Here is a 22,417-nt window from a genome sequence, read left to right as displayed (position 1 = left end):
GCAGTTTAACTTTGTAAAATATTTAGCATTTATATTTTAACTAGGGGCCCAGTGCATGAATTCGTGCACCTTGAAAGGAACTGTGGGCTGTGAGGCTGCAGTGGACACAGGGGTGGGTCTCGGCCCATCCTCTGCACCCCCACCTTGCCCCTCCTTCAACAGCCCCTGGTCCCCAGTCTGCTGGCAGCCCCGCTCCCACCACCACCACTGCTTCCACGCACTGACAGTGCTGGCTCTGCTTGCACCCACTGATGGCATGGAGCCATTGGGGCTGGCACCGTCAGCCAGTGCAAGCAGTGGCTGCTGCCCCGATCAATAGCTCCTCAGGAGTAGGGGGAGGTGGAGAAGCCCTCAGGGGCACTCGGGGCCTGCAGCCACCACTTGCACACATTGACAGCACTGACCAATCTGGACCGGAGCCAGGTGCCTTCAGCAGGTGCGAGCAGCAGCTCCAGTGCCAGCAGCTGGTGGGAATGGTGCCAGCACAGGCAGCAGGTATGAGTGCCAGGTGGGACCGCAGCACATGGGAGCAAAGAATTTTCAGTAACTACTAGAGGCTTGCCCAGATGATAGCGACCGGTGACCCGCCATGGTCTGGCGCCCCCGCTCACCTGCTCCACCATCCTGCCACTGCCAGTGCCTGCCATGTTCTGCACTCTGCCGCCTGCTGCCGATGCCCACCATGTTCCACAAGCGCCCCCCGGTAGTCAGCGCATGTCATAGCGACCGGTTGTTCAGTTGTTCAGTTTGGTTGTTCTGCTATTAGGTCTATTTGCATATTAGCCTTTTATTATATAGGATACTTAATGCTGTGGCTCTATATTCTGACTTGGTTATATCTTGTATTTCAGAGATAAACTTAGTCATTCAAAAAATAAATTGATTGACATTTGACTAAGTGTTAGGAGATGGGATAAGTTCCCATGCTTGTTGGCTCACAGCCTTATAGTCTTATTATTCTGCTACTTGTTAGAAAATTTGTCTCCTGTCCAGAAGCACAGATTAATTGGGACAGCACTCTAGACATGGAACTAGGACAGATGCCAAGATGTTGCCTATCCATAAGAAGATAGATGGAGTCATGAAGGATTTGCATGAGAAATTTACTAACAATATGCAGCAATGCACAGCAAATTCTAAAAGAAATGGTATAATCAATAAGCACCAGGAGGTTTATTAAAAAGGAGAGAGGAGAGGGGAGAAGAAGCACTAGAAACTGGAATTGTAAACAAAAGCTTCATGAAAGAGGAAGAACTTGAGCTGGGCTTTAGAAGAATCAAGATGGGTAAGCCCTGCATGTAATGGGGAGTTACTGAAAATTTCCAAGTAGGATAATGGAGTATTAAGGCAGTGTTTTAGAGGGATCGTTTTTGTTCATGCTGAATAGCTTGTCTGAACTCTTTCCCAACTCTCTACCACCCCTACCCCTACCTCTATTTTTCTGGATCACTACTATGTGTCCTTAAAACAAAGCTTGAGTTTTTGAAAGCTTTTTTGATCTCTTCATGCAAGATCCCACAGCATCTTCCTTTCTCCCTGGTGGGAAAAGTTCTCCCTGTTCCTTGTGTTTATTTCTGCATAGCAGTTATATTTGTTTGTCTTCCTCACTGGACTGTAAACTTCTTGAGGTCAGGAGCTATGAATAGTTTCTTTCTGTGACCCCAGCACAGAGCATACATTTCAAAAATAGTAGCTGTTCAATGAACGCATGTTGCTTTAATCTGAATAGTAGTTATGTTCAGGATATGGCAAAGAGGTAGAGACTGAAGCCCAAAAGATCAGTAAAAAAACCTATTGCAATGATTTGGGAACTGAGTAATGAATGTTAAAAGGGGGCAGCTTCACTGGGAATAGTAAGGAATTGGTGGAGAAGAAAGACACTGGAGTGTGTGACTAACTAGATATGGGTAAAATGTGTTGAGTTGAGTTGAGTTTCCAAGCTTGACTTACTAGGAAAATGAGAGGATTGTGACTTCTTGCTCTTTTGTAGCAGTCTTTAACTGGACAGCATGGACTTCTGGAGTGCACTGGGACTTTAGAGAGTCCTTAAGGACCTTGAAATTATTAGCAAGTATATGTATATACAGTTATGTATGTATTTCCTTGGGAGAATTTTCATAGTTGTCATTGAAATTTTGGCAGTCCAGTTATTTAAACTTGTTAAATACTATATATAGTTCTATTGAAAAGTATACTAATAACTAAACAATAGTAATACTATTTCTGAGAGGTATTTTTTAAAAAAATATTTACTGATGTGGCATCTCACAATATCTTTTCTTAACTTTTGAAACCAGTTTATGGAAAATAGAACATAATATTGAAGACCAAGAGTTTTGAAACCTTCTAACTATATAAATTTAATTACTTTACCTAATATTTTTTATTATTAAAAGGGATAATGATAATATATGCTTTTTAAGGTTGATGTTGTTAAGATTATCTATAATAATAAAAGCATAATATGCTAATTAGACTAGACAGCCAAACGACCTTCCAGATGAAGCCGGGGCTGCTAGGCATGTAATTCGTGCCAAGGCCCTTGCATGAATTACATGCCTTGAGCCTCTAGTATAAGATAATGTGTAAAAAAACGTTAGTACTCATTATTAACTCTTATTGTCTTTATTGTTATTCTCACTCAATTTTAACTTTTATAGAGCATCTATTGCAGTGTCAACACTGTTCAAAATGCTTCTCCTTTTACCATATCTCATTCATTCCCCACAATAAATTGGATAGAGATCTATTTTGATATTCAGGTTATAGATAAGGGACACCCCTTGCCTGTGGGTACATATCTAACAAATAGCAGAGCCAAAATTGCAAGAGTCAGAAAACAAGTGTAATGCGAGGCAGCCATGAGGGAGAGCACAGAACAGAGCAAATGATCACTGGTAGAATGAGCAACAAGATAAAAGATGTGGAGCAGCAGTGCAAGGAGACTTTTGAAAAGAGAGAATTCTTACCATAGGACATGAAGTATCATATTCTTGCTGAGCTAGAAATCAGTCCCAGGCGTGGCCAGCTGTGGATCTGTAAGATGGTGAATGTGAATTGTGTGTGGGTGAGATAAAGTGAACTCAGGGAAAATGAGGCTGGATATGAGAATAGAGATGTCATGACCAGCTGCAGTAGTGATTACAAAATGTTCATTTACTTTAATCTATTGGACATGGATACAAATTGGAGTCCCAAGCTTACATTAAACTTTGTCCAGATAAGTTTTATATGTAATGGAACGTATTTTCAATTCAACCCTGAGACTAATAGAGTTTTTCACACACACACATGTGCGCGCGCACACACACACACACATACACACACACGCACACACACACACACACATACCCTTCAAGGTAATTGATTCGAAAGGGACCAGAAACTACTATGTACTGACACAGTAGTCCAGGTTCACCATCGTCAAGGATTGTACTAAATTTTTATCCTTGGGTGCAGCTTTAAATTTTGGGTTGCTTGATTCTAAGACTGAACATTCCAAGGATGAATCAAGTCCACTATCTCAAAGCTGGGCTTCCAAATAATAAGGATAAGGATGGTAAAGGAGACCCAACCAAGGCTTTTTATCATTAAACAAGAGTTCTGGGTATAAAGCTTTGTATGAAAAGGAAAGCACAATACCAATCCACAGTAGGGCCTGTAGACAGGAGTGAATCCATCTCAAAACAGAAATTCTCACGTGTTTTTTTTCTCTTTTCTGCAGCTTTTACCTGGGTAAGACCCTTTTAAGCACAATGATTGCATTTGGCCGTCAATTTATGTCTTATAAGCAAACAGATATTGCTTATGTATGCTAAAACATTCATTTCATGATTATTTAGTTTTTTATTGTCTATCCAATCTTTTGCCATTCTTTTACTTTAGCTGTATTCTTCTGACAAGTTTAGAGGAAAATCAAGGAAAAGGGAAAATGAAACCACATGCACAGTTAACTACATATATACTAATATATATATATATATATATATATATATATTATGATTTTGAATTATATATATTTTTAGAAGGCAATGAGAGTTATGACATTAGCTTTGACTTGGAATGGACCTGAGTTTGAATCTTACCTCTGTCTCCTCTCCTGACCTTAAACCTGAAAATCAATCTTCTCAAACCTTCACTTTTTTATATGTTAATAGGAATAATAATGGGAATAATAATGCTAACTTCCTGGGGTTTATGTGAAGATTAAAAACTATAAACTATATTAATGGAAGTGCTACTTTACATATGGCTATTCATGTCTCTAATAATTATGGATAATTAGAAATTGGTTGTAGATTAAATGGTTAAGTGGGTTTCTATTGCTGTAGGTTTCATTGGACTATATTATGAGCAGGACTGTTACGTAAATGACTGTGGTGATAATTAGGCATTATTGGAACTTGTAATATGTCTTGCAGTACTAGTGTTTTTATAAAAAAAAAAAACACAGTCAATTTGTAGGTGGAACATTTATTCTCTGCCTTTTAGAAGCCCATACTCCATTCAGTTTAAAAATAGAGTGTGATAATGAAGCAAAGCAAAACAAACAAACCCTCAAAACCATTATCCTGCTTATTATCTTTCTTAGTTGAAAGTTCAGAGAAAGAAGCTGAAAACAGTTGGTATAAAAGAAGCTATTCTCATTATCAGTAGGTTTGAACGCGCCTGTTGTGCCCATTGCCAGTGAGCTATGGTTTGGTATGAGTTAACATCTTCCAAAAGTGCACAATATTTTACCAGAAATAATTTAGGTCTAGTACATTTCTGCCACAGCATATTCATTGTTTTGAAAATTTATAATTAGGAAGCTTGTTCGTTCAGTATTTGGCAATTAAAACAATGATCTAATTAGACTGACTGCTCAAGTTAATTTCTAGCCCCAGATGTGGCCTACCTGTTAGCTAAGCAAGAATCCTGTGCTTGAGCAGTTGTGTCTGTATCCAAACCTGAGAACACGGGCAAATGCTCATCAGGGCAGAACAATGCTCAGACAGAACAACATGGGCAGGAGTTGTCTGGGAATTTGGCTGATGTAGGAATATTTAAAGCTCCCTGTTTGAGGACTTCACACTTTTTTTTTTCATAAACAAATGTTCCAACCTGGTTTTCAAATGCAAATTGATGCTTTGAGCATCTATAATGTCAGTGAGTATTAGTTATTTATTATTATTATTATTATTATTATCATTATTATTATTAGTAGTAGTAGTAGTATTACTAGTGGCCCAGTGCACATACTCATGCACATCAAAAGGAAAATAATTAAAAGAAATATTTTAATATTTCTATCTGCCTTTACTCCCTCAGCGCCTGGGAGCTGGGCGGTGGCCCTGCTCTCAGCCACTGCTGCTGGTTGCCCTCTGCAGGATGATCTGGCCCCACGTGGCTCCCGCTTGCTCACGCCTTGGTCTGGCACCACCCACTCACCTGTTCTACCATCCTGCCATGGTCCCACTATCGTCGGGGCCCGTGGAGGCCAGCAGCGCCTCCACTGCCGCCTGCTGCCAGCACAGCATTGCCAATGCCCATCATGTTCTGTGCTTCCCCCTGGTGGTCAGTGCATGTCATAGCGAGCGGTCAAACTCCCAGTCTTTGGTTGAGGGGAAAATTTGCATACTAGGCTTTTATTATATAGGATTATTATTATTAAAATGCCAACGTGAGGTTCAGTGATTGCTGTTGACTTGGAATCATGTCTCTGTGCTTAAAAGAGTCTTTGAGATTCTCTGTGTCAGGTCCCTCTTTACATCAGCTTGGAGAGGTGAGCTGAATCTGGAGTCCTAACTTATGGCCCTGCTTTGGAAACGAGGCAGGAAAGTTAGAACAGGGAACAAAAGTCTCAAGCTCCAGCCGTCCCCTTCTCCACCTTATCTGGAACATCACAGACAGGACTTTCACAGACCACCTGTTTCCCTGCTTCCTTCTCCCCAATCTCCTCTCATTGGGAGGACCAAAAAGAAATTGCTGGAGAGGAGAGACAAGTGTGATTCCTGCTGGCAACCAGCTTCAGAAGCAGAGGACCACCTTGGCCCACGTTTAATAAAGACCTTCTGCCCAGACCCATTGGTGCTCTTCATTCTCCGAGGTCGCCCACCCTCACTTCTCGAGTGTGATCTGTCGCTTTAATAAACTTCCTGTGCCTTGCTGAATCTTTCTGTCATGCTGGTCAATTCCTTCTCATTCCCTGACAAGGACCTGAATGGGTTGAGCCTCTCTTGGCCTCCCAGGGTGCCGCCAGGAATCAGAAGTAGTGGGCATTTTTGTTTTTCTCCTATAATTTTTATCTTTCGTTTCATTTGGAAGATATTTTGTTCCTTTTCAATGTTTTACACCACTTACTGGGCCTATTGAAAAGATATTAGGTGAGTTCACAACAGAAGGAAGTCACCTCAATTATGACAATGGATGGGGAGGAGGAAAATAGGTGACGAAGGCCTTGCTGCACCTCAGTAGCCAGCAATTTCCTCCAAGGATTGTTGGCTCCTGTCCTCCTCTCATCACATCGTGGCCATCTGCCAGGAAGAGTCTTGGATGGTGTGAAAAACACCTGAGTGTAGATGGCTGCTGGAGGGGAACCTTCAAACTTGTAGGGGATGAGCCAAGCTATTGGAAACTTAAAATGCTCACCATGTTGAGTTGGGTAATTATTACTCAAAAAGTAGGGTGTTCTCTTCCTCCTTCCCACCAACCATTTATCTGGAAAACAAGTTATTAGTAACCCAGAATGGCTGAGTGGAGCAGGGGAAATATGGTGGAAATGTGAAGAAATGTAACTGGGGTAATGCAAACAGAAGATTTCACAATATAATTTCTTCTAAGTCAACCACTTTATAGATTAAAAAAAATGGAAGTAGCAAATGCAGACAGTGTTTCTTTCTTTCTTTTTTTAAACAGATTTAAAGTAGAACAAAAATTGGACTTCAAAGAAGCTTTGTATTCTTTGAACATAACAGAAATATTTAGTGGTGGCTGTGACCTTTCTGGAATAACAGGTAATACGATAAATAATTTGACAGCGTGTTAAATGTTTTCTTAGTAATCATGTTAACTGACTGCTTTTAAAAGGGAAAGAGCACCAGGTCCCAGGAAATAAACACACCCACGATGAGTAAATGCCATCATCGTGCTGAGCTGTCTGTAAACACTCTATTTTGCATTTAAGTACTTTTCCTTAATGAAAGCCAGAAAGCATGTTAGAATGTTAGATAAGCCTTCCAACCATGCTTGTAATGAAACTATGTAGGTAAAGTATTATACGGGCTTTTATTTCGGCCCTATTCGGATTTTCTTATTTGAACAATGGGAATTACAACTTTGAGTCTCTCATCTGAGCAGAGCTAATAAAACTCTTATAACCCAATTTGCAAATGTTAATTCGGTAATATCAGAGCCCATGAAACAGGCATCCACAACATGCTTGATGATGAACACAATCTAGAAATTGTAATGCTACAGCTTGTACATTTAGCTTGGGACTGACAACACAACTGGGGAGATGGAGTTCTTACGCTAACTTGCACCTGGGAAATTGTGCAGGGTTAAGATGTTCAAATTGCACAACAAAGCCCAAGATAGTCTTTTAATTTTTTTCATCCTAACAATACCCATTAGTTCAAACACACACACACACACACACACACACACACACACGATGAGGAGGACCAATTAGTCCCAAGTTACTTACCCTCTTTTAAATTTAGTCTTCTATTTTATAAAAAGGGGCCTGATAATAGAAGCCTATCTATCTGATGGGCTTTTGTATCATGGCATGGACATTTTGTGTATTCCTATATAAATCTGGGCTTTGAAGAAGTATTCATTAATTTATTTACTCATCAATTATGTGGGTAAATAAACAGAATGAGCTTTCCTGATGCAGGGGTTGGGTGGGGTACGCAGGCAACTTAGAAGTTCACTGTCACCTTCACACATGATTTAGCTACTTGTTCTCACACTGACAGAAAGATCTAACTTCTTTGACAATCTCCTCGGCATCAGAAATGAGACAGTCAACATTAAATACTGCAACAGGATGCCATCTGAGTGTGCCTTGGAACACAGCCGCCTCATCAGCCTGAAATAAAACAAGCCATTTCCCCAGCACCTCTTCTTCCTAAACTTTTTCTCGCCTTCGGAAGCTTACTCGCTGTCCCCCAGACATTTCAAACAGCTACTCACTCCTCAAATTCCCAGCAATTTGTGAATTCTACAAAATCTCTTTTTACTGGCAGATTTGGCAAGAAAATAACTCCAAAATGTTTCATAAAAGAATTTATGCAAGAGAACACCTCGAACAGAGAATAAATGCCCAACATTTTCAGCTCTTTCTCTCCTGAGTTACCTATTTGATTTGTTTTAACTATGTTGGTTCTGTCTTATGCCTGAAACAGACCAACCAGCGCCAAGGATGGCACTATTCCTGGTCATTAAGAAAAGAGTGGTTTCCATGCTATCCCTACCTTTCATTTGTGCAATAAGCACTCACGAAAGGCTACTGAGACCCAGCCCAGCACCAGTGCTATGGGATAGTTACACAAAAGAGGCACTACCCTGTGCTCATGGAGTTCACAAATTTTAGAGGAAATGTGTTCAGAGAGTTACTTTGGAAATTTTGAGATGAAGATTTGACTTCTAACTGTTATTTCCTTTTTATGTCATCTTTAGGAACATAGAAGTTACTCCATAAATGCTAAATAAAAAATACAAGTGGGACAAGTGGTACCGTAATATTTACTTGCACATCTTCTAGCAAAGAAGGTTTTTTATTTATTTTTTTATTTCATACAGACACGTGGAATTTTTATAGAAAACTAAGGGATAGTATTATTATGAAGATGTAGAAAACATTGAGTTTATGGAGTCCAGATTTCTTGTTCTGGCCTTTTACCTCTCAGGTCTTATTTGTTTCCCAAGACTGGGTCCTCTCTGTGGTAAGACAGAATACGCAAAACCAAGTTTCTGAGTCTAAGAGGCAGAGAGTCACTTGGTCTTGTGACATTGTGTAAACGGGTGAAATTCTCTACTCCTCCCACACCTACTTTTTTTTTTCTGTTACCCCCCTTTTTTAATTTTCTTTATTGATTAAGGTATTACATATGTGTCCTTAGCTCCCCCTTACTATCCCCCCTCATGCCCTCACCCCCCTGATGTCTGTGTCCATTGGTTCCAGTGGTTCTCAACCTTCTGGCCCTTTAAATACAGTTCCTCATGTTGTGACCCAACCATAAAATTATTTTCGTTGCTACTTCATAACTGTAATGTTGCTACTGTTATGAATCATAATGTAAATATCTGATATGCAGGATGGTCTTAGGCGACCCCTGTGAAAGGGTCGTTCGACCGCCAAAGGGGTCGCGACCCACAGGTTGAGAACCACTGGTAGGCTTATATGCCTGCATACAAGTCCTTTTGTTGATCTCTCCCCCTGACCCCCACCCTCCCCTACCTTCCCTCTGAGGTTTGACAGTCTGATTGATACTTCTCTGTCTCTGGATCTGTTTTTGTTCATCAGTTTGGGCTTTGTTCTTGGTATGGACCCCTAAGTCCTCTGCTCTGTATTCTCTTGTGACTCCTGTTGTATTCCAGGCAATCATGGAGGAAAAAGGTGCCTTTCCCCCGACCTTAAAGCGCATTCTCCTGCTTTTCAGTTAATCTACCCAATGAGGCGGATGCCCCCTTTCCTCCGTCTTTAGACAGGGTGAGGGAAGACTGCTATTAGGAAATGACATTTTAGCCGAAACTTGAATGACATGAGAGCTAATAGGGAAAGGTTTGGGAAGGAGTTGTAAGCAGAGGGAGAGCTAGGACTTTGTTCCTTCACTTTGTAGCTGGAGCTACCAAATAAGGACAGGAGTGTAGATAAGGATAAAAAGTAATCAGGGCCCAGATACAATCACCATAAGTGATTTGGAGTTTATTTTTAGTGAAATGTAAATGTCCCTTTGAGGACTTCTGTCTTGCCTGAGGCGATTTACTTTCCAGTAAGCTTGCAGAGCTCGTCCCCCTTTGCTAAGGTATCTCTTCATGAGCCCTTTCATATTTGGTGGTTTTGGTGGAGTCCACCTGCTTCACATCAGCTTTCTCTCTCAGGGACACCATGCTCCTTTCCTCCTTCCTTTTAAAGTTTCCAGGCCCATTTCCTCCTCTTGTCACCCTTGAATGTAGCTGTCTCTCTGCTGAAGGTTGTAGGAGCAGGGTGGCGGATGGCTTCTGAAACTCATGATTTCTCTTCCTCCTTCTCAAGGAGACCATCCTCACTGTGCCAGGGACACTTCACACACTTCCACAAAGAGAGAAGAGGGCCATCTCTCTCAGCTCGTATCCTCATCAGAACAAAACATTGTGTGACACCATCTGACACTGAAAAATCTGACAGGTTTTGAAGCATAGCTCTGAAGTGATATTATGACAGATTCCACAGAAGCGCTTTAGACTTTCATAGTCTCCCCGGTGTAAAAGAAAAGTAAATTTTGTTTTAAACTTAGATCAAAACTGATACAGAATTTAAAAGACAAGTGGCTTTGAGGTTGAAAACACAGGGTGGGATTAATTCGAATCTGTAAAGCTCCTTTCATCTTGTCTATAGACCATGCTGTCCATTCAATATTTCGCTTAATGGGATATCTGATTTGAGGAGTACACCCTTCTGTCTTTACCTTTTATATCTTGGCCACGCTTGGTCTCTCTGTATCTGTCTCTATACCATTTCTGCAAAAGCTAAACCTAAATCACCCTTTTCTCTAGCAAATTAATTAACTTGGAAGGAGTTTTCTTATTTCTTTTTTCTTTGTTCACTTGAAAATGTAATTAACCTGGAACCTAATAAGCAATGGCTCTGAATTTTAACACTTAAATATTCTTTCATTTTTCCCAACAGATTCATCTGAACTGTATGTTTCTCAAGTCGTGCAACAAGTTTTCTTGGAGATAAATGAAGATGGCAGTGAAGCTGCAGTATCTACCGGTAGGACAATGGGCTTCTCAACAAGCTGGGAGGAAAGATGGGGGGGGGGTGTCAATGAGCATTAGGGACTGGCATTTTTGCAGTACTTTGATCTCATTTTTCACTCCTGCTGTCTAGTACTCCATAGGACACAAAAAGAAATTGATTATATAAGGTGTTTATGCATCTCTGCCATAGCTTAATGAAAATGGAAGGGAAGAGATTTGATTGGGAGTTGAGGCCCATCTACTGATATGTGCTTATTTGCAAATTGGATTACCTGTCAATTAGCAGATAGGATATGCAGAGAAAATTTTAGGTTCAAATATAAAATCATTATTGTTCAGGAATGCTCATTCATATAATTGTATTAATTTTATTCTTCCATCCCACCAAGTTAGTCTTTTGTCACTGATTCTTGTCATTATCTCCATGCAGTGGTTCTTGAACTTAGTTGCACAATGGAATCACCTGGAAAGCTTTTAAAAATCCTGTGTCCAGTCCAAAATAATTGAATTTTTGTGTCTGGTGATAAGATCCAGGCTCCAGCATTTTCTTAAGTTTCCCCGATTGTTTCCAATGTGCTTCCAGGTTTGAGAACTAGTGTCTGCAGTGGCTGGCAGCCTATATTTGCTACTGCAAGTGTAGTGCATAGACCAGCGGCATCAGCATCACTCAGGAACTAGTTGGACATGTAGAGACTCAGGCCTACCCAGTTGGCATGGCTCAGTGGTTGAGCATCGACCTATGAACCAGGAGGCCACAGTTTGATTCCTGGTCAAGCCACATACCCAGGCTTGATCCCCGGTGGGGGGCATGATTCTCTCTCATCATTGATATTTCTATCTCTCTTTGTCTCTCCCTTTCTTTCTGAAATCAATACAATATATTTTTTTAAAGAAAGAACCTCAGGCCCAAGTTCAGACCTACTGAATCAGAAAAATGCAAGGTCTCCAGGTGATTTGTGTGTACATTACAGTTTGTAAACCACTCCTCTATGATATATTTCTTTGAACAAATGGAAGTTTGAATAGTAACTATGATGTATATAAGAGATACTTAAAAATAATAAGGAAAAAAACCTTAAATCCAATTAGAAATGAAAAAAGCAACTTTAACAAGTCCCTTATATGTCTATTTTAATTTTTTTGACTATTTGGGTTCTAACCAATATATAAAAGATATGTATTATTTAAACTGCCACACTGACAAATTTTTACGAGTTTATATATATCCTTCAGTATACTAGAGGCCCCGTATATGAAAATTCATGCACTGGGAGGGTCCCTCAGCCTGGCCTGTGCCTTCTCACAGTCTAGGAGTCCTCAGGGGATGTCCTACTGACAGCTTAGGCCTGCTCCCTCTCTGGGAGGCAACTGGGCCAGTCAATTAGGGGACGGCACCACCCCCATCACCCCACTGCTGCCGCCCAGCCTCCCTCTGCAGGAGGCGACCAGATGGGTCGATCAGGGGATGGTGCCGGCCCCTCCCATCACCCCTTTGCCACACCCCCATAGCCGTTCCCTCCCTCTGCCTGCTGGCATGCACCTTGGCTAGCCTGGTACCACCTGCTCACCGGCCCCACCCCCTGCCAACTGGTCATTCTGCCATTTGGCTGATTTGCATATCTATAATAATAAAAAGGTAATATGTTAATTAGACCAGACATCTTCTGGACTTCATTCTGGACGTCCTTCCTGACAAAGCTGGGGCTGGAGGGAAGCCAGCTGGGTCCTGGGTGCCTGCAGGCGGCTGGAGGAGGGAAGCCCGGGGTCCGGGTGCCTGAGGGAAGCCGGTGCTGGCAGCTGGGGGAAGGAAGGCCTACTCTTGCATGAATTTTCATGCATTTGGGCCTCTAGTAGGATAATAAAAGCCTAATATGCTAAGTGTCTGGTCATTTGGTTGTCTGTTCAACCAATCAAAGCATAATATGCTAATGATATGCTAAGGCCACTCAACTGCTTGCTATGATGTGCATTGACCACCAGGGGCAGACAGTCAACTGGTCGACCAGTCACTATGGCATGTACTGACCACCAGGGGGCAGATACTCCGAAGAGTAGGTTAGCTTGCTGCTGGGGTCTGGCCGATTTGGACTGAGTAAGCTGGGCCAGACACATGCCCTAGAGCCCTCCCATGGTCCCTCCCCAGCTGGCCAACCTCCCATGTCCCTCCCTGGCCCTGATTGTGTACCAGTGGGGTCCCTTGGCCTCATATGCATCCTCTCGCAATCTGGGACCCCTCAGGGGATGTTGGAGAGTCAGTTTTGGCCCAATCCCGCAGGCCAAGGACCCCACTGGTGCACAAATTTGTGCACTGGGCCTTTAGTATTCATACAGATATAGATAGATATAGATATAGATATAGATATAGATATAGATATAGATAGATATGAATTTCTTAAATAATTTGTAATGTAGTATCAACAGGTTTTGACATCTGGGTGTGACATACTGCACTCTCACTTTGTCATCTCCTGAAGGATTTTGTATTACTGTATTCAAGGAACTTACATTGGATGGGATATAATATTTCACTTCTTGGAAAAATCAAAAGTTTGCATTGGTATGAAATTACTCTCCGTGTAGACACATTTTGCAGCTGCTTTTACATAGAACCAAAAGAGTTATTATAGATCATTACCTAACCCTTTCATTATATTGGTGAAAAACAGGCCCAACAATGTGAAGTGGCTTGCCTGAGGTCAGACTATCAATTTACCGCAGAGTTTGAACTGAATCAATTTCCTAACTTCATGCTCAGAACGCTCTCTGCTATTGTCCACTGGCTCTCACTTTAAGTCTAGAGTTCTCTAAGAGACTGCAACAATCACTTGGGGATCGGCAGTAACCCTAATGTGTTTTACCTCAGAACAGTCATCAGGAGTATGTTAACTTCCAGGCATCTGCTCAGAGGTTGCTTAAGAACAAAAAAGCTTGAGCATTGACCCATGAGAATGGAAGTTATACTGACTGTGCTTTTCTGATTATCTCTTTAAATTCAGACATGGGCCTGTATTCCTTGGTAATTTGGGCAACTGAGCCCTGATCATCCAGATAGGGCAGGACTATGAATTTCATGTTGCTAACTTTATGTTTTATTGTGAAGGGGATCAAAATATGCCACCCCAAAACATGCTACTTTGGCAGAAATGTTATTTTGAACTGAAGGCAATTGAGAAACAAGGGATACCAAAAAAGCTCTCTACATGCTCTAATCTGCCTAAGAGCAGGGCATAAATTGCACCTTTATCATAGGAGATGGAAATTGGCAGTAAAATGAGTCTACATAACAAGACTTACTGAATAACCATTATCTACCATTAATTTCCTCCATATATTTATCTTTTCACAATTTACCACCCCTAGAAGTCCAAACCTTTTTTTCTTTGTCTATTCACTTCCCCACAATGTACCACCCTTTGTAAGTATGGTAGCACTCAAGCCTAGCCACTTTTTTGAGTATTTACTTCTTTTCTGTAACATTCCTATGTGGATAAAAAAATAAACTATGTCTTCTGTTACTCTGTTTTTGTCAGTTTAATTTGCACATCCCAAAGAGTGAAGAGGAATATTTTGGGTTGTTTTTTTTTTTGTACAATTGTTTTTCAATTCTAAAGACATGGTATATAGTTTTAAAATGATATTTTCATAGGTCTAAAAAATTATACAAAGTCTTTGTATTATTAGTAAAGGAAACATCTGAATTGAGTGTAGACATATTTAGTCTATAATGAAAAAATTCAATCACTCAAATTCACCCATTCTAAACATTGACAAATGATACAATAGAACAGCATGGTATAAATTATCATAGTAAATAATTGTTAAGGCAGCAAATCTCTGCTTCTAATCTCATAATAAAACCCCCCTACACACGACAGCACAAATCCTAGCTCACAGAATAATTTTGGGAAGGTAAGTTAAAAAAAAATTAAACTCAGATGTAATTACACAAGCCTGAAGAATAGAAATAAAGTGCAAACATATCTGCACAGGAATTAGACTTGAAACCTTATAAGAATAAATCATATAATGTAAATAAAAACTGAGCAGAAAATTACCATTTAAAGATGCAATATTTCAACTGCTTTCACTAAATTGAATCTAGTATCTGGATTTCTTCTTCGTTGAGCATAAATGTGAAGTTAGAATTAGTCCCTGAATGATCCAATATTTATTCTTCTGCTCTTTGGCTTTTAAATTTATTTCAAACTTCTCTGCATTTAGAAAATGGTAATTTTTCCACATGTTAACTCCTCAAACAAGATAACCTTTCCTGTCTACTAGAACATAAAGTATTATGGATACATTTCCTTTACTGCTTTTTAAAAGTTTCTTTACTGATCTTTTAATGTGAACATCTAAATGACTGTTGTCTCTGTTTTGTAGGAGTACAAATCCCTGTGATCATGAGCCTGGCTCCAAACCAATTTATAGCAAATCATCCATTTCTGTTTATTATGAAGAATATCCCAACAGGTACCTTTTTGAGAATTTCCTGGGGGAACTACTTAGGTTAAATGGACGTATTCCTAGATACCAATTGTAATCTACATACCTGAACCACTTATTCTTTCAATGGATATCTGTTGAGCACCTGTTTTTTACCAGACATTCTATTTTATGAAATGTCAAGGGCTTAAAAATATGGCAATGGTAATAATAACTGCCAACATGGCTGTTATATGTGCTAACCATTTAAAATATCTATTTCTAAATCTCTCATCATTCCAATAGGTTATATATTTAACTAATAAAGACATAGTAGCTTGAACAGAGGTTATGTAATTTGTCTAAGTGGCAGAGAGGGACTAGGACCTGTTTGTCTTGGAAATCAACTCTCTACGATGTTCAAATAGTAGAAATCAGGAGTTGCAGAGTTGTGAAAAGTTTCAGAGGTAGATAAAATAAGTGAGACTAGGCATAGGTTCTGAGTGGGTGGGAGGGGTCAAACATAATTCCAAATCTCTAATTTGGTCCTTTGGTAGATAATGCAGTTAGGTGAAAAAGGGAGAGGTGATAGTAGAGTATTGGATTGGTATTTGACACAATGTCAACATATGAACATGCAGATTGTCTGGGTAGATGTTTCTCTACTTTCTCTTGAAAAGGAGAGGTCAAAAGTATGATACAGTGAGGGAATTTTCTTTACATTTATTTATAGTTGGGACTCCAGTCCATGTGAAGGTCATAAACCAGAAAAGAGCAGAAATCATTGTTTATTCATTCCTGTATCCAGCCCAGTATTTGGCAGAGTGCCCTGCACACAATATCACTGTCCCTAGAGATTGAGAGTATGAATTTGGGTATCAGACCTGGGCTCAAGTCCCAGCTCAGTTAACTAATAGTTGTAACACAATCACTTATACTTTCTAGGTCCTATTTTTCTTTTCTGCTATACTAGAGGCCCCATGCAAGAATTTGTGCATGGGTGGGGTCCGGTTGACTGGCCCCAGATTGGGGTGGGGTGCGGTGGGGTGGGGCCAATCAGGGGCAGGGCTGGTCAGGTGGAAGGGCTTCAGGAGGTTTGTGGGGGGAACCGATTGGGGCCCCATCAGGCCGGTTGGCCACTGCAGCATGTCATAACAACTGGTCATTCCGGTCATTGCAGTTGTTCCACTGTTACAATCGCTTGGCTTTTATATATATAGATGAACATAATATTAGTACTCATCTCATAATGTTAAATAAGAGGACATATGAAGCCTATAGCACTGTGCCTGGCACATAAGTATAAAGTATGAACAAATCAATAAATATAATTGAGTGAATAACCGAATAAAGAGGAAAATGAAAAATATTTCTCTGTATAAATTGCTTTACATGGACAGGAAACATTTAATTTCAGAATCTAAATCTGCTAGATTAACTAAATCTGTTAAGGATTCTGATGTTATTGGTCCTTTAAAGGATATACCAGTCTCTTCTTTTAAAAAAAAATTGTTTTTTATTGATTTCAGAGAAGAAGGGAGAGAGAAAGAGAGATAGAAACATCAATAATGAGAGAAAATCATCGATTGGCTGCCTCCTGCACACCCCTTCTGGGGATTAAGCCTACAACCTGGGCATGTGCCCTGACCAGGAATCGAACTGTGACCTCCTGGTTCATAGGTTGGTGATAAACCATTGAGTCGTGCCAGCCGGGCTCAGTCTCTTATTTTTAGACCCCATGAACTAATGCTGAGTGGCTCTTCTGAAGGCTTTACCTTGGGAACAGTGGACCAGTTTTAGATTTGCTGAAACTGCATGAGCACAACTGCAATTCCAGTAGTAGACGTGTCAGTGTTCAAAGATATTCCAAGTATGTCATTTGATCCATACACCTTTGACCTTTGGGTAACTCTAATTTTTTACAATTAGTATACAATTATTGAGTATGGAGAACAGAATGCAATGAAGCTACATTGAGCATCGATGAACAAGGAAATAATGGCATTTAGAATAGTGATGTTCACCCTCTATTTTCCAAGCTGATGACTAAGGCCATGAAATAGCCATCAGCTAAACGTCAGTGACATTCAAAACCCAAAATAAAGTACTTATTTATTTATTTGTGATAGGGCTTCAGACCTTATGACAATTTCTACTGTTTTATTATCTTAATTGTAATGAAACTTTCTAAACTGGGGTTCCTCCCTTAAAGTATTATTTAAAATAAATAGTGACTCATTTATTGGGGCTGTAAATTGTTGCCATGTAAAATGTAGAATGGGCTATTATTTTAAGACAATGCAAATTCAGAGATTTATTTATTTTTCTCTCACAAGTGAACTAAAAAATTATTTAGATTAACAAAACTGACGATTTTGCATAACATAGTAGATTACTAGTGCTCTAACACAAAATATATTCATTTAACCATTTCAGAAGTATGAAGATGAATGATTTTAGACTTAGTACAACCAAATTGTATTTAGATTTAAACATTGTTTTGAGTCAAACAGTCCTCTTGTGCAAAATCCATACATTATTTGTATCTTTCTATCTGGTTAGTTTTATATTTTAGTATAGTCTTTCAAAGCTCTTACTAAGCTGAATATCCAGGGAAATAAAGAATTTTTTTTTTATTCTTTTAGGCTGAGAGGCTGAGGATATAGGACAGTTTTAGAGACTTTCAGAAAGGAATTGTGAAACATGCTATATGAAATGTGTCATTTCTGAGAAAGTAGTGAATTATGATTTTGAAACTGACAGTATTACACTGGTTAGAATTCGTTCAGATCTTGAGTTGAAGGGAGAAAAAGACCGCATGGTATTTATGAAGAATTCTTTTATTTTATGACATTAGCATTGTTTATGCTATTGTATTTTAATATCAGGAGGCACAAGTTGTTTCTGTCTTATGTAGGTGTTGTATAAATATGATAATCAAAATTGGGACACCTCTTTAAGTATGGGCATGAAGAGAAAAATGGAAACATTAATGATTTCTGCTTCATCCTGTCTCTAAATGCATAGCTATTATGTCAAAAGAGATTCCATTAATCTTTCTGATTTAGTAGTGAGTAGATGGGTGACTGCCTGAAAACTTAATTCCAAATGTAGTTCTCCTTGCTCAAAGAAACAGATTGAAAAGACTGAGATAAGGGGCTTCTTACACTTCTGAGTGTTTAAAATTTTAAACAATATCTTCAGTTATGAATTTCTATAAAAGTTACTTTAAAATTTCCTGAAGAATTAATCTGGATATGCTATAGAATCATAAAGATACAAGAGTCACTGATGATTCCTATTGCGAGAAAATATCCTGGGAAAAGTTAATTATGCATCCCTATCTACCTGAAAAATAGAAGTATTAGTTTTCTTTATTATTGCAGAACTATTTTGAGATTTTTTAAATTACTAATGATTATAATTTATGAAGGTGTTATGAATTATAATTACTCATAAAAAGAAGAAAATGTCTGCTGGAGATTTATTCTATTTTCATGTTTTGGGTTCTCCTAAGGGTGTCAGTGTTTGGACTGAACAGTAAGGAGTGAAAAGGGGCTCTCTCACTATTATTCAAAGACATCTAAATGTACTTTAAATCAGCTTTAAATTTATGTAAGACTTATTTTATCACTTTTGAAATTATCCTTTATTACATATGACTGTAAGGAACGTAAAGCAACAATCGACATGGATCCATTCACACCATTTGCCTTACCCTAGTAGAAAAGAAAGGTGAATGGATTTTGGCACATCATTTTGTTTCAGTTTTGTCCTCCAGTTTTTAGTTCTTTTTCACTTGCAAACACAGGATGGCTGGAAATAGGTGTTTGCATTTATGCTGGATACTATGTCACCTCCATGAGGTTTTGAAAGCACTAGAGATATAAAAATATTGTCTTTAGCAGTGAGCTGTAATTCAGAGCTGAAGATCTGAGAAGCTGTACTTTTAAACCTAAGGGCTTATGTTATATGCACAAGAAGATAAGTGCTAATGCCTCAAATTTAAAACTCTACCATGCTCATCACTATTTTATTATGCTGTGTTTGCCTGACTGAGTGTCTATATTTAGAAGAACACCGTTCGGTCATTTCATTTTTGCTTTCCTGTATGAAAAACAGGATTCATGTATTTTTCATGTCAAGCTGTCATGGGTGTTAATTTACTTTATAAATTTCCATAAAATTATTAATGATGATGTAATTATGTGTTTTAGACAAAGGAGAGGGCTTTGCTGTTAGACATTGCTTATTTATCTTATAAAGAACAAAGGCTACATGATTTGTTAAAATATTAAAAAAACTTGTTATTACCAATATTTTTTTCTCCAGAAATTTGTAAAGTTTTTTTTTTTTTTTCCTTTCCTAGGTTCATTTTTGTTTATGGGACGAGTGACAAATCCTGACACTCAAAATGTGAAGGGAAGGGATTTAGATTCACTGTGAATGAAATGCACAGAGATTAAGGTGGTTACTGGAAAAGAGAATTGATTGTCAAAATATCATCATCTTGCAAATATATTCTGTATATCTTTTTCAGTTTTAAACTGTGCCTGTGTTCATCTGTATTAATATAGACCTATATTAATGAATAAATGAAATTAGCAGTATAGAAAGATTTATTCAATGTTTCTATTCTTTTTGTATGTTTTATATAGTCTATTAGAATCAAAAGCAGTGAACTTGTATTATTATTACTATTTATATGTTAGTACAATCCTATCTAAGATATTTTAGATATCAAATTTCTGTCATAGATATCAACGTCTCTATATTGCTTAAAGACAGTTGACTCCCAGGTATAACAAACCGTACTACCCAGATCATGGGGAAGTAAGGTTCAGATAGAGTGGGTGCTGTGTGCGCCTCTCTAGGGTGCTACTTAAAATGCGGAGATCCGCTATCTATGCTAGCAGATTGAGTTTTTGGCTAATCTTATTCTGTGTGTTGCATGTAATATTTACACTGTTTTAATACCTTTTAGGACATATCAGATTTTTTTTATTCTGACTTATGCTTTAAATATGTCTAGAAAGTAGAAATGAGAACTTTTATAAAGCTTTCATGTACATGAAAGTGGCAGTTAAATTAGTGTGATTCAGGAGGCTGGCCTTCCAAGATTTTACAACACTTAGCTAAGAAAGTGTTAGAGTGTCACCTATAGATTGTCATCTATAAAGATGAAATGCAGAATCCTTCCTCTGAATACCTTGAACTGTCAGATAAAAATATCTAAAATAATACAACATCCCAATGACTTGATGTAATATGCTTCACAGTTTTTCCATTTGCATGTTAATGATGTCAAGTGCCTTTTTGCAATTCTTGGCAGAGATCTTAATGATAATGGCTACCCATTGTTGAGCCCTAATGATATATCAGGCACTAAAGTAAACACTTTACATTATGTTAACTGTACTAAAAATCTGATGAGATACTATTACCCATCTTTCTGATGAAGAAACTGAGACTCTAAGATGTTCTATAAATCAGTCAAGATTATATAGCAAATAGACATGGTGGTCATTACCATATTTCAAAGTTTGAACCCAAGACTATCTGAGCTACAAGCCTGTGACCATAATCACTGAGTTATAATTCCTTCTACTAAAATCCTTCAGTGTATTACAGGTCCCCCTCTGAAACGTTGTGCTGTCTAGTCCTCTAAGTCTAGGTGTTCATCTACAGCGAAACCTAGAGCAATATTCAAGATATTATGAAGACCATTTTAGAATTGTGATTGCTTAAAACCATAACATTAAAAGCCATGTTCATTTTCCTAGACTGTCAACTTGAGCTTACTTAGGTATAACACTGTAAATGTTAATCTATATGTTAATGATATAGCATAAATTTGTTCCTTACAAGGGAACTGGTTTAAAAATATGCTTCCTTCATTCAGGGAGAAGAGAATAATCAGCTTAGTTAAGAGTATAGTAGTTTTATTCAGGCCTGGTCCAGACTCCTGTTTTCCTGGGATTGCCTGCATTCTTAGGATTGTCTTCCACATGTTACAAGTCAGTCTGCTCTGGGGCTTCATTCCTTCCTTCCACACATTATAACTGTGTTCCAGGCACTGTTCTAGACACGGGGATAAACCAATGAACAAAACTGACATGGTCTTTGCCCTCAAGGGGATGACTTTTTACTGGTTGCAGAAAGACAGTAAACCAGTGAACAAACAGAAAAACAGGTTAATTTCAAATGGTGAAAAGCAATGACTAATGTAACAGGATGAGGAAATAAGAGGGGTTTTAGAAACTAAGATAATGTAGTAAAATGACTGCCCAAGTTTCACTTTATGTACATGTTTTTATAATGTGTTCCTAATGTATTTTGGAGATTTTTTTTCAATAAGATCTGTTGACTACCTCCCTCAAGTTTCCTCCTACAGAGCCTGGCTTTGTACTGTAGGGTAGTTTGGCTGCTGTTTTACTTCGCTGATTTTATACTCTATGTCTGGTAGGTGTTACTTGCCTTAAAAAAGGAGAAAGTTTAAGATGCCTTGGGAGAGAATGTAGCCTTCTTGTGTGGGTTCAAGCTGAAAATTTCCACTTCTATTATTTAGAAATATAGTGGCCAAAGCATTTCCAAGTTTAAAACTTTTTTGTTGTTGTTGTTAAACCTTACCTGAGGATATTTTTCCATTGACTTATAGAGAGAGTGGAAGGGAAGAGGAGAAACAGAGAGAGAGAAACATTGATGTGATAGAGACACATTGATTGGCTGCCTCCTGCACATGTTCCAACCAGAGCTGGGGATCCAGCCTGCAACCAAGGTACATGCCCTTGCCCAGAATCAAACCTGAGACTCTTCAGTCCGCGAGTGGACACTCTATCCACTGAGCCAAACCAGCTAGGGCCCAAATTAAAACTTTTAATCTCCACCTTCAGTTGCAATTAACTCAATAGCTATAATAGCTCCATATCACAAAGTTTAGAAGCATCTAACATATATTTATAAAATATATATTATGAAATAAAATAATATGAAGTAATTTTTCTTTGCCAAACTATATGAAACATTTAAGATTCACAAC

At 38.7% G+C, this 22,417-nt stretch overlaps 1 protein-coding gene across 1 annotated transcript in view; it reads left to right on the top strand.

Annotated features, from left to right (window-relative positions):
* SERPINI2 (serpin family I member 2) overlaps positions 1-21,157 on the top strand; it is a 32,946-nt gene extending 11,789 nt beyond the window's left edge. Inside the window, exons 5-8 of the mRNA XM_081085247.1 lie at positions 6,898-6,995; positions 10,880-10,966; positions 15,337-15,426; positions 19,748-21,157. Of these exons, the coding sequence (XP_080941373.1) occupies positions 6,898-6,995; positions 10,880-10,966; positions 15,337-15,426; positions 19,748-19,824 (352 nt within the window). The 3' untranslated portion in view covers positions 19,825-21,157. The remainder of the gene's footprint in view (positions 1-6,897; positions 6,996-10,879; positions 10,967-15,336; positions 15,427-19,747) is intronic.
* Positions 21,158-22,417: the final 1,260 nt, after the last annotated feature.

The sequence above is a fragment of the Myotis nattereri genome (genome assembly GCF_964212035.1).
Source record: "Myotis nattereri genome assembly, chromosome: 3".
In the NCBI taxonomy this organism is placed as follows: domain Eukaryota; kingdom Metazoa; phylum Chordata; class Mammalia; order Chiroptera; family Vespertilionidae; genus Myotis; species Myotis nattereri.
The sequence above is the reverse complement of the archived record's forward strand: the minus strand, read 5'-3'. Positions and strand labels throughout refer to the sequence as shown.